This window comes from Trachurus trachurus (assembly GCF_905171665.1).
Source record: "Trachurus trachurus genome assembly, chromosome: 24".
NCBI classification, from domain to species: domain Eukaryota; kingdom Metazoa; phylum Chordata; class Actinopteri; order Carangiformes; family Carangidae; genus Trachurus; species Trachurus trachurus.
The window spans coordinates 8,042,335-8,055,441 of record NC_139910.1 but is presented as its reverse complement, the minus strand read 5'-3'; the positions used below and the strand labels follow the sequence as shown (position 1 = coordinate 8,055,441).

Below are 13,107 nucleotides of genomic sequence, written 5' to 3'. Positions count from 1 at the left end.
CATCAAATTGATGAGAACGTTGTTTTCTTAATTAGCAGCATGTTTGTGTGTTAACATGTGTTTTCTCAAACTGCAGTGTGTTGAACTATCAGGGCCTCCATTATTATTGGCTTTATTCTGGTGGCACTCAGTTTCATCTGTATGTTTTCAGAAAATGTGGAAAAAATATGGATGAAATTAACAAAGACTATATGAACAGAAGGCTTTTTCTTTGTCTGTATCTAATGTTAAGAATAAATTACCCTTAAGATGCAATTTGATGAGTGAACACCAAGGAATTTCTCTGACCTACAGTAGTTCACACACAGTACTGAAACAGTGTGAATCTAACAACTGGAGAAAAAAAAATATTATTGATGGTAGAGCTGCAACAATTCGAACAATAATTGATTAGCCTATTAAATTAAATCGTGAACCATTTGGATAATTGAATAATCAGAGTAGTTTTTTAAGAAAATCAAAATTCTCTGATTTCAGCTTCTTAAATGTGAATATTTTTGGTTTCTTTGTTCCTTTATGACAATAAGTTGAGTATATCTTTGGTTTGTGGACAAAACAAGAGATTTGAGGACATTATCTTGTGGCTTGATTGACATTTTTCAACATTTTATTGACCAAACAACTAATTGATTAATCGTTTAAATAATTGACTGATTAATTGATAATGAAAATAATCGTTAGTTGCAGCCCTAATTGACTGTTTAATGTATTTCTGTAGACAAAGCTGTTGGCCTATACACCATAGTTACCTGGCTTTGTTAAAACTGCCAAATATCTAAATTTCTGGCCCCCGAAATCCAGTAAAGTAACAGTTTGCTTCCATCTGCCTCATAAAATATGTCCAACACAAAGCAGCTCCAGAGCTGTAACTTTATCTTAAGCAGCTGTGATATACGCATCTCAAGTATTTAACCACATAGGATGAAGAATGAAGCGTACTTTGACGGATAAAGTTGTGGCAGGCGTCCAACAAGTCCTCCTTTCACAACCATGGGCCAAATGGGCACATAAATCTAATGAAAACATTTCCTGGGAGAGGAGAGTGTCTCACAAGCCACTTATCATCATGAGAAATAATTCTACTTTAGACACATGGAGAACAATGTCGTCCAGCAGGTGCAGCCATTGCTGAATCTGGCTCTTTACTTTTGGGGTCAAGTTTTAAAATTTGACACAGGTCGAATTTCACTTTTTAATCAGAAAAGAATTTAACTGGTAATGAATCGCAATCAGCTTCTGCCTTAATGAACAATCTTTGCTGCCTCACCTCGTAGCCGTAGCCTACGACGCGCTATTTACTCTGAGTCGGGCGCATTTGCTCTTCAAAGTTTGCACAAGGTTTCCCACGCTACGCAAGATGCAAACCAAATATGGATAAAGTGAAAGGAAACACAGAACAAATAGAAAGGACTCGTGATAGAGATGCCTGTGTAAGACGCCGGACATCTCAGAGGGATAAAATTAAAACTGCTGCAGTCAGGAGTCGGTGCGGGCGTTAAACTCCCACAAGCCCCGGCGGCAGATCTGTGAGTGTTTGACAAAGTCGTTAAAAAGTGCTCAGTCTGGACTTTCTCATTACAGGGAGGGCGAGAGGGGTTAGGTTGACATTTAGACTGAAGCTAGGCAGCAGCGACCATTAGGGGGCTGCTAGGAGATCCCACCAAACCCCTCCATGTATATAGGCCAACGACGTGTTGGTTGGTGTGTGACTGTGTCTACACAGCATGTGTGGGCGCATTCATGAGCTGAGTTATCTCCTAATTACACTCGAGCGTGGTGGGATATGACGCTCTTATCAACCACTCAGTCGCCCTCTGTTTGGAGGATGGTGGGAAAGCAAAGCAGCCGCCTCACAGGGCAAAGAGCTGCCTCAGTTTGATCTATCTCTACATTTGTAGGGAAATGGTAGAAAATAATAGAAAGATGGCGTTGAAGTAGGTAAGGAAACAACATTCAGAAAGGTTCAATGGATGAATTCACTCAAGGCAACAGGTGAAGGACCAGAGCATCCTCCAGGAGCAGATATGACCACCATTGACCAAAGGCTTTAGAGCTTTATATCCATAGGTCCAATCCAGTAAACTGGCAGCTGAAATACCGGAAAAGAACTAAACTACACTGCCAACATGACTCTTTCTGTCTTTTCGTTCATCCGCGTTTCCATCTGATTAAATACCAAAGGCTCGAATGCTCAATATCAGCTGTTACTCATACTGTAGCAGCGCTTGATTCCCGTTGGCCTTCGCTTTAATCAGATTTAAATGTTACCGAATCTTTATGGGAAGTGGATTTCTACTTTCTTCATCTCCCCAATGACCGGAGGCTTTCCTTCTCAGAACGCCGTCCAACAGCTACAAACAGCTCAAGAGCCAGTAGTGTGACAACAAGCCAAGGAGAATCAAAGCTGAAAGACACGGCGTGGTCATACATCTCGCTAATTGGCTATCTGACACTCGAGCACTGTCGGGTGTTTTTTATTTTGCGTTTTATGGACCTCGTGAAGTTGAAATCCTGTCCTGAACAAACAGGCTGGTAATTAGTAAAAAAAGGAATTAATGATCTTCTATTAAAAAGCTGCAGCAGGAAAGTTTTTCAACAAAGAAGCTCACATTCAGCATCAACTAGCAAACAGACAGTTAGGCACTGGCTTTAGCTTTTGTTTTTGTTTTTTTTGCAGATTTTGCAGGGATCAAAACAAAGCTAATGGGAGGTGAACGCTTGACTTTTTTTTTTTAAGTTAGAGCGTAGTTAGCTAGTCTTTCTCTGCTGGCCCCAAGTGTCCTAAATGAATATAAAATGAACCAATTAATAGCCTAAAAATGCATATACACTATTCTTTTACCCTATTATTTACCGAAATGGCAGGTTTAAAGACCCCCTCCGATGAAAATCGTGTTTTTCGTGCTTTTCATATGTTCCTGTGGCATTTTTCTGATGTTAGAGGACATATCAGCAGAAAAGTAAGTGCAAAATTGCGGAGGTCGGTGCGAGGAGGGTGGCTGGGTGGGTGCAGAGCAGCGCAGTCTCCACCCACCACGCAGAGGTGCATTGCTAATGAGCTACTGGTGCTGTGCAGAAGGATGGCCCTGGGAAATTTACAGGTTTCGTGAATTTGGCTAAAAACTTCATAATCACAATTTAAAGACCACAGAGAATGCTTTAAAATAACCAAAAAGGGTCGTTGGAGGGGGGCTTTAAAAAGGAACCAAATTGCAATAGTAGCAACACCCAGGACTAGAGAGGCCAATCAGAGTGTTAACATTAGAGTTTTGATCATCATTGAAACAGGTCTTTGATATTGGTACTTAGGTTAAACAGCCTGTGTCAGGAGCAGAGGAATGAATTGCGACTGAATTGAATTGAATGTCTTGTTTGCATGAACATTATCTGCATATTGTGAGAGGAAGCAAATGTAAAAGCTAAATGAATCCATATTGCATCTTGCATCTACTGTGGGGGTTTTTTTTGTCACCATTTGGGAAGCAAGTATCCTAAAATACATATTGCAATCTGAGAAACAATTAACACTCAGCATGACATCTCCTCTGTGGCTGATTATTTCATGATCTACACTTTGTAAACAGTGAAAGTTTTGCTTCTCTGGGCTCAGTGAGCTCCATAGGAAATGAACAGAGAGGCTGAGTGAGCAGTGTTGTGAACTGAGAGAGAGAGAGAGACTGGAGATTCACTCAACAAGAAAGGAAACAATTATCTTGTCATGCGTCGTCGCGTCCTAAAATTTGCCCCCAACTGAGCATCTGATTATCTGCCAGGTCAGAGGGAAACAGTGTGTGTGGTCTCTGCTGCTATTGAAAATATGAGATTTGAAGCATAATACTGACCAGAGCAGGCTGCTGGGAAATAATGCTGGTGTGTAATGTGTATAAAAAAAAAAGGAGGAAAAAAAGAAGAAAAGTCACAAGTTAATGTCTGACACATGCAGGCTCACTGATTTGGTGTATTTGTTCTTTCATAATAATTAAATACCAATGGAATAAAAGAAAAGTCAGAGTCTTTCATATTGTTTGCCAGTAAAAGCCTGCAAATTGGTTTTACAACCTCTAAAAAATGGGGGGTTGGTTAAAGCACTTGAAAGCACCATCCTCTCAGCCTATACATAGCAAACATCCCATGTCATTGCTCAGTCATCCATGTGCAACATTAACCCATTTTTCCTGGTTAATTAGAGGCAGAGATACTTCACCCATGACCGCCGAAACACAAAAGCAACAATTTTCTGCGGATGAGTTCCATTAAATGTGCATTTCCTGACCTTTCATATTATAACACTCTGCACCAATAAATAACGTGCACCAACTCAGATGTTTAACTCCTCTGTCATTTAACCCAGTTGTAATAAAAAGAAAGAAAGAAAGAAAATTGAACACATGTCAAAACAGTGTGTCAGCAGAATGAGGCCCACAGTGAAGCTCCAACAGTAAATCATGTGGTGACTTTACAGAGCTGCAGCTTTTCTCAACTGCAGGACAAAATGTCATTAACCTGTTACCACTCAACACATGAGAGCATTAATCACCAAAATGAGCTTCTACCACCAAAATGCATCTAATAGCATCTTATTCAATGGAGATGTAAAGGGATTCATGCAATTTTCTGATCCTGGGAACTCATTTTTCACATTGCTGCAGGTGACACATTCATTTTAAACACTTTAAACACAACATAAACAACACATGCAGGTAAGTTACAGTAAGAAGCAACAGTTCATTTCTTACCTTCTCTGCTGCCAAATTGGAATTGGAATTAAAAAATCACAGCTCCACGTTTCTCATAATTTCCCACACAAAAAAAAGTAGCGTCTTGCTGCTGAAACTCCAGGTCTGGGTCCCCTTCAGTCCGTCAGCTGTTTGTCTGTCACGGTGTCATTGAAAACTGCAGTTGAACTAAACTGAGTTGGGTCCATGCACCATGCACGGTCAGTGTGGACGCTGCAGGGACACAGACACAGAGACACAGAAAGAGAGACAGAGAGACAGCCTGCAGCTCTACAGTGCAGCTCTAACGCCGACATTGGGAGTAATATACCCACAACATCGTCACGTGACCATCACAAATCTCCAGGTGGAGTTTGCAGCGCCTGCCGAGCAGCTGGTGGAAGCTGGGAGATGAGGTGAGGAGGGTTTCTTTTTTTCTCTCCTCCTGCTGTACGCACGCGCCCTCTGTTGGACGAACACGACCTAACACACTAGTGAAGTACGGTAACTTTTACTTGCACAGCACTAAAAAAAACTATTTAGGCTAGTTGCTGGTGATGGTGAACATCTGAGCTGATGTGCACTGTGCACATTAAAACACTGGGATCCAGGAATCCGTCCCAATGATTTATTTTTCGTGGGTATAGCAACATAAATGGCGGTGAACAAAGGTAGTGGGTCATTTCCTTTACAATTAATTTAAAAACAGCAACAGCATTCATTTCATCCTCTAAATGGGGTAACTTTAACCTAACTCAATGAATGCATCCACAGTTCAGCTCGTTTAGATTAAAAAAAAAAAGAAGAAGGTAAAACTCGGGTAGGTATTGGTGGTATCCTTGTTGGAAATGTTTTGGAGGGAAAACAGAGGTCAAAGGTTTGAGGGCTGGCTTATAAAACCTCCGGGGGTGTGGTGATGCAGACAGGGCGGAGTCTTGGTCAATTCAAAGATTTTTACAGAACAAAAATATATAAAACATAATACAAGAATACAGGTTTACAATTGAACATAGAAAAGACATAACAAGTAAAGTTAATTAGAGCAAAAAAAAAAGAAAAAAATGCATTATTTTAACTGTAGACACCATAGGCTGCAACATAAATAATTTGGATGTGTGCATTTTAATTTAGAGATCAAATAGTATCATACAGGGCTACAAGGCTGGATTAGCAACTAGGCTAGTTAATTACTTTTGTTCATCAATATGCACCATAAATGCATCAACATAAACAGGATTAGTGAAGGTTACAGACTCTGCAGGCTACATCACCCCAAGTCTACTCTGTCAAAATATAGATGTTATATTATTATTATTTAAATATTTCCAACAATATTATAATTACATGCTGCATATGCAAGAACTAATTGCTCAGTTATGGAAGTTAATTTGGTTGTACATATTTTAAAGTGGGTTAATCCAGCTCTGAGGCGACAGCAACCATAAATGCATAACAATAATCCTATAGAGATTGATTAATATTTATTAATTGTGTGAATAAACAAGGGAAATGTTTAACATGATACAGCAAAGCACATCTAGTGGCTTAATGACATTAAATCGCTCATATCATGCTTATTTGTTCCCCTATGTTAATATACTTGTTCGACTTCGACACAGAAACCAATATTTCTTCAGGGCTTGAAGGCATCACGAGCGCATTTCCGTGGTGGGCGGAGCTACCTACTACCTACTGCACCGCCTCACCGACCGGGACAGGTACAGTACGGACGTGGGTCGCCATTAATGGTTTATCAACAACAAACGGACCAGACTCGAGGTAAATAAACTTGAAGGCACTGTGAGAACTTTGGTAAAGTTTGTAAGTTGACATTGTGGTTTAATACCTGCTAATGGCTCTGAATGTTTGATGTTGAGACTTTACTTTACCTACATACACCGCTGGGTGGGCCCGTTTCCAGATGTTCACTAAGCGATAAACCAAACTCTACTCTAAATGTACCTATTTTAACTCGGGTTAATTTATAAGAGCTGTGAATATATGTTATAGCCCAGGAAAGACATGAGGGTCAATTCTTCAGTGTTGTTTGTTTACAAGAACTCACCTTTATCAGTCAAACTGCCAACATGTACAACCAAAATCAGCTTCTTTTGGGTTTTATACAGTGATTTTACAGCAATAGACAGCCACATTGCGAGTTAATGGAGTTAAGATTGAAAAAGACAAGGTGAAAGTAAAAGTGTATTGGGTAAACCCTTTCAATTCTCACACAAATCTGGTGGATTTATGTTTTGTTCTTGATTCAAAAGAGGTTAAAACTGGCTTAAATTAAGAACAGAAAATGCCCTAAACCGACAAACATGAGACAGAGAGCACACTCAGACCAGATTGCATCATGTTGAATGGAAGAAAAGCTGATTAGAGAAAAGTTCTTTCAAAGTTTCCACCTCTTGAGCAACAGCTCTCCCACACTGAAGTATTTTTTTTCTGCTGTACTTCTGCAAAGCTCCACAAGGTGGTAGGATTACACCTCCACTAGCTGCAGCCTGGACACAGGTCTATGAGTTTAGTTTGACTTACTGTATATAATCCCATTTGAACTTGAATGATCTGGTGCATTTTGAAGTTCTGTGGTCATACAAGACATAATAGCTGTTTCAAGGGTTTATATGTGAGTTTGAATGAAGATGCTAATGAATGTACAGTATGAGGATGCAAAAACTGTTGGTGTATATGACAATATTGAGGCTGGGAACACTAAACGACAAATGTGGTGGGAACCAAAACTCATATTTGTATTTTACTGGTATTTAATCAGTGATTTAAATCACATTTTTGCCCATTTTTACCAGCTGAGAGGTGTTTTAGACACATAGACATTATATTTTGCGGTAACACTTTATTTTAAGGGGTCCTTGTTCCTGTGTATCTACCTAATTAATTACAGTGTAATTACCTATGTAACCGTATGTAATAACATGTACTTACATTGTAAATACATAGTGTATTTTGGTGTACTTACAGGTCCTTGTTACACTTGTAATAAGAAATGCCAAAGTGGCCTCTCTCTTTGCACAAGCATTTCTTATTACAAGTGTAACAAGGACCTGTAAGTACATGAAAATACACTATGTATTTACAATGTAAGTACATGTTATTACATACGGTTACATAGGTAATTACACTGTAATTAATTAGGTAGATACACAGGAACAAGGACCCCTTAAAATAAAGTGTTACCTATTTTGCTATATCAGTACCTGAACTCTGGTGCTTTATTGACACCAGTGTGGATAAATGAAATCCACTCCCACACACTCCGTCCCCAGGTGGGATGACCAGATATTAAAACGGAAGAAAAAAATCAAACACTGAACATAGTGGCTTCAACTTTTTCAAGTTATATTTCACTTTTTTGCGACCGCTCTATATAGCCTTGAAACTATAGTGTCACTTCTTTATATATGAAATCAAGCTGGTGTCAAAACAACCTGAACTTTATCAATAAAAGCAGTCAAAGTAGTGATATATTGTTAGAGCAGGTGAAGAAGACATCAGGCCCCAGATTTAAACACATCAGTTCTGGATTAAGTGTTAAATGTGAGTTAATAAGTCGCAGCTGAATAAAGTAAGGAGTGGCTGTGAGTGGTAACAAAAAAGCCAATTTTCCGCCTGGCTTGTTGCTGCATATTACTCCTTTTGTTTACAAGGCCTGGTTCAGCTGTAAGTGAGCAGAGTGGATGTAAAAGGAAATGGTTCAGAGCAGAGAAGACAAGCTGTATATCCAGTCACTTTATTCCCCCAGTAGATATAGACCCACTGGGAGCCCAGTTTGGGAGCTGTATAGCTAAAGAAATGCTGTCCTCATGCAGTTAAGAAGAAGCCACTTCCCTCCGTCCCTTTGCTCCGGTGTTAAGGTCTTCACTCTTTTGTATGTCAGTCGCCCCGCCGGGGACTAGTTACTGCTGCGGCCAATCACGCCTCTCCCTTAATTAACACAGGAAATTACATTCTTATATTTATAACCCAATAAGTAGACTGGCCCGCTTGGAAAAGGTCACATCAACAGTTTTTCGCCCTATAGCGGCGGCGGCGACCCAGGAGGATACGGCTGGGAGGGAGGCCAAGAGAAGAAGTGCAGCCACACTCAGCTATTTGTCATCATGTTCAGGAAGGTTGTCAAATTAATCACCGGAAAACAGGCTTACAGCGAGTAAGTAGGTGACACCACATGAGAAGGAAATTTAATCCAAAGCATTAAATATCAGGAGAATATGACATTTCCTCACGTTTTAGAGGCTCCACCACAGGCAACAGTGTTCTGGGCTATAACACGTCACACCCCCACATGAGCTGCTGAACTGCCGGGCTCACACTCGCTTTGTATATTTGATATCAACCTGTTCTTTTATCATTATTATTATTATTAACAATCAGCACAGTTTGGTCCCTCTGTGAAATGATGACGTGTTTTTTAAGACTATAGCTGCACATGAGATCTTTTTCACAATGAAAACAGAAACAAAAGACTAATCAAATGTTCTGCATGCTCAAAAGAAAAGCTCTTTTAAGCATGCAGAACATTTGATTAGTCTTTTGTTTCTGTTTTCATTGTGAAAAAGATCTTAGTCTTAAAAAATACGTCAGCATCAATTCTGATAAATGATGCATCATTTAAAACATTCATCGGACAATAAACGGCGCTCCTTTCCTCTGTTGTATTCAACTATAAATGCAACTAAACAAACTATTTGCGCTCTGTGTAAATAATGGTGGTGATCATCATCATTCAAGTAAACTATGAACTGTTTAACAAGAAAATTATATACGGAATAAAAACTATAATAGAGGTAGTGAAGTGTTATTATAAGAAGTGCAACTAAAAGAGCTACTCTGAGTTCAGTCCCAGTCTCCTGACAAACATTCATGCTGAGCTGAAGTACAAAGGAAAATTATAGATTATTTGAATGTGGGTTTCATCTTGATAATGGTTATTATTTCTGTTCGATACCATCATTTCCACAAACATTTTTTTTGTGTTTTGTATTTATTGTTTTTATTGATGTCTGCTGCTGCTAAACTGCAAATTTACTCATCATGGGACTAATAAAGGAATATCTCATTTTATCTTATCTTATTTCTTTAGATTTTATTTAGGACTCAAGCAGCAGGTCAAAGTTGAAGCAAGATATCAATCTGCAAACTGTGATGGATGTTTATGACAAATTGTTTTTATTATAATTTCAGTTTTGCTCGTCTTTTCCTCCAAATATATTTTTGCTAATACGGGAGTTGGTCTAAAACCGGTCACACTGAGATCATTAACTTTGTGAGATCAGTTGTATTTTTGTTACTTACATGAATAATGGACAAACCTACAACATGATAACATTTTTACATAATAAAAATGGAGTTCATCATGTCATCAAGTCTTAATAAGAGGTAAAAGAAGATTATAATAAACTGTTCCTCTGTTTCTACCGTATCTGTCTGTTTAGGAGTGTTGCTGATGCGGTTGCCAGGCGATGGGTCTGTCTAAACGAGTGTCGTCGTGGACGGTGGAGGAGGTGTTGGAGTGGATGCAGGAGCAGTACCCCGCCCAGATGGGCACGCTCTATAAAGCCATCATCAAACACGCCATATCAGGTACAACACGTATGTTCATGTCAGTTTGTTTTTCCTGGCATGAAGAGCGGCCGTGGAGAGAGTTAAGAGAGAATTTTTAAGTTTGCTTTGCTTCGAGTTCTCCTGATTTACACTCCACACACACTGTGCTTGTGAATGAATTTGCAGGCCGTGCGTTGCTGAGATTAAAGGATCATCACCTGGAGCTTCTCGGGGTGGAAGCTGAGGAGCAGCAGCAGGAAATCTTGCAGGACCTCCTCCTCCTCAGAGTTCAGGAGGAAATCGATGAACTCAGTGACATCTGCTCTGGTGAGAATGCCAAACGACTTTATCTTCTTCAGGCTGAAGCTGAGACACAAACTAATACAGCCATCGTAGTAAAAAAAAAAAAAAAGTCGAGTCTGCACTCTGAGAGTAGCTCTGCATAGTGAGTGCTGGTAGTTTTCGTTGGTGCTGATGCCATGCATGAAGATACACAGATATTCAAGCATGGAGCAGGAAAATACACGTTTTTCTGGCAGGTTTCACTTTCTCTAAGTCAAAACATGTTTCATTTTCGATTAAACTCAGGTTTATTTCATTAAAAAAACATGTTACCAGAACTGTCAAACCTTTAATTGTTGTGTTGCCTTTGTGTTCAATCAGAGAAACCAGCTTCAAACTCTACAAATTCATGTTTTATTTGTTCTTTCCTCCTCTGCAGACTGTTTTGCTCCATAGCAGAAAATGAATCTTCAGAGGAATTGCAGCTCACCCCTTTTTTTTTTCTTTCTTTTTTTTATTATTATTATTATTTCCCTTCCATCCATTCATCCGTTTGAAGGAGAGCGAAATGTGGGAGTGACAGAAAACACAGAGAGAAGGTGAAGAGAAAGAAGAATCGATGAGGAATGACGAGAAAGAAACCTATTTCCTGTATGAAATCTGATCCGAGCGGATGGATGAGATTAGTTTCTGTCTGTCTTTTTCTGAGCCTCACTGTCCATTACTCTCTGTCCTTTTCTCTCTCTATCTTTTTATTCCTGCGCAGTGTTAGAAAATGTTGCATTCAATGTATTGAATATGGAGAGAGTCCATTAAGTCCCTTTTACAGTCTTTCTTCTACAGTATTCTTTGAAGACAACAGATAAGGCTTTGATATCATCAAAACATCAGAGCAGAGAATTGTCGATTTTCTGATTGGACGACACCTGCGAGACAAGCAGGGTCAAACCTAAATCAGACGCTTCTGCTAAAACGCAGAAGTGATAATTAGTATAATTAAATCAAAGCAAAAGAGAGATTTGTGTAGATGTAGTCGAGCGTGACCCCCACATGACTCAGTGATCATCTCCGTGCTGCAGAAGTAATTTAACTCTCCGGAAATGAGGGGGAATCACAGGAAGATACAGAAAGACAGAGAGAGAAAATAGTGACTTTCCACCTTTAAACATTTCAATGTGTCAGAGAAGAGAAGTTAAACTCACACAGTGACTTTCTGCTGCTGCGTTAAAGAGGAACTATGCAAACCTTTTCTTTTTTTTTTAAGAGTAATTGTGATGGTTAAATGTAGGGCCCGACCGATTTATCGGCGAGCCGATTAAATCGGCCGATTATAGCCCGTTTGAAACTAATCGGTAATCGGCCAAAACTCGGCGATTGTCGCCGATATTTTCAGGAATAAAATGCAGGGAATAAAACTTGGTTTTACTTTGAAAAGATTCCCCCGCACCGGCGCTGACCTCATGACAAACTCCATCCACTACCACCTCAGTCACAGCACACAGCAGAGTGACTGATCTGTCTCAAAACCAGTGTTGCCACTGGCTTTCTGTTTCCCTTTTCTTTTCTTTTTTCTTTTTTACCGCGGTCGGTTGTGAATTAATTAATTAATGCTCGTCTCCGGCCGTGTTGGGTCCGAGATTCAACAAGCCGGTCGGGGTCGGGTTTTACCGTTATATACCGGCACGGCAGTATGCTCATTTATCACCAATAAACACAGTAGATGAGGGAGGGAGTGACTGAGCTGAGGCTGTGTGACGGGTGGGGCGGGGGGTCCGCGGTGTGGAGCATTGCGGGACTCTGACTGCAGCGGGGACTATCATGTCTCTGCTCCGTGACACTGCTGTGAGACTGACCGCCGGTGAGCGCTTTGACACGGTGCCGGGCACGGCAGCAACCGCTGATCGCTTTTGATTGAAGAGAGAGAGAGAGAGAGAGAGAGAGAGAGAGAGAGAGAGAGAGAGAGAGACGCCGTGCCGTGTAAAAAAAACAACAAAAAAGTATCACGTGTCATGACTTCCTGTATTTGGCCCTTCAAAATAAAAGCCCATATTGATTTTGACTTAATTTTGACAAGACAGGGCTTCAAATGTTTTGTTTTTTTCATGCAACCAATCGACCAATGAAATTTTAGTCGGCTAATGATTTTTTGGTCGACCAGGCAGCCCTAATTTATATATTATATAATATATATAGATATATTATTATAGTAATAAAATTTTAAAACTTAATTTAAAAAAAAAAAATAATCGGCCGATTAATCGGTTATCGGGTTTTTTCCCCCCTAATAATCGTAATCGGCATCGGCCCCAAAAAATCCATATCGGTCGGGCCCTAGTTAAATGACTTGTTACAGGGAGAATGGAGGCTCTCTGCCTTCTATCTCTCTCTCAAATTGAATCGCAGGCAACTGGACTTGTATTTGTCTAGGAAATGCCTTCTACCTATAGCGTCTCTTGGCTGAAAACCAACCAACCAGCCTCTGAGCTGCTGTCCCAGATCTCGTCTCGCGAGAAACATGGTTCTGCTTTATGCCACTACGACA

General features: G+C 40.0%; 1 protein-coding gene across 1 annotated transcript; it reads left to right on the top strand.

Moving 5' to 3' along the window:
• Nucleotides 1-6,427: 6,427 nt before the first annotated feature.
• Nucleotides 6,428-11,805, top strand: LOC311007430 (sterile alpha motif domain-containing protein 12-like). The gene is made up of 4 exons (XM_084000614.1): nucleotides 6,428-6,494; nucleotides 10,175-10,322; nucleotides 10,470-10,610; nucleotides 11,005-11,805. The coding sequence occupies exons 2-4, from the start codon at nucleotides 10,202-10,204 to the stop codon at nucleotides 11,019-11,021; spliced, it is 279 nt and encodes a 92-aa protein (XP_083856740.1). The 5' UTR covers nucleotides 6,428-6,494; nucleotides 10,175-10,201; the 3' UTR covers nucleotides 11,022-11,805.
• Nucleotides 11,806-13,107: the final 1,302 nt, after the last annotated feature.

Coding starts and splice junctions, on each gene's coding strand:
- LOC311007430 (XM_084000614.1), top strand. CDS start 10,202: ATGGGTCTGTCTAAACGAGTGTCGTCGTGGACGGTGGAGGAGGTGTTG. Junction 10,323..10,469: donor CATCAAACACGCCATATCAG/GTACAACACGTA, acceptor ATGAATTTGCAG/GCCGTGCGTTGCTGAGATTA.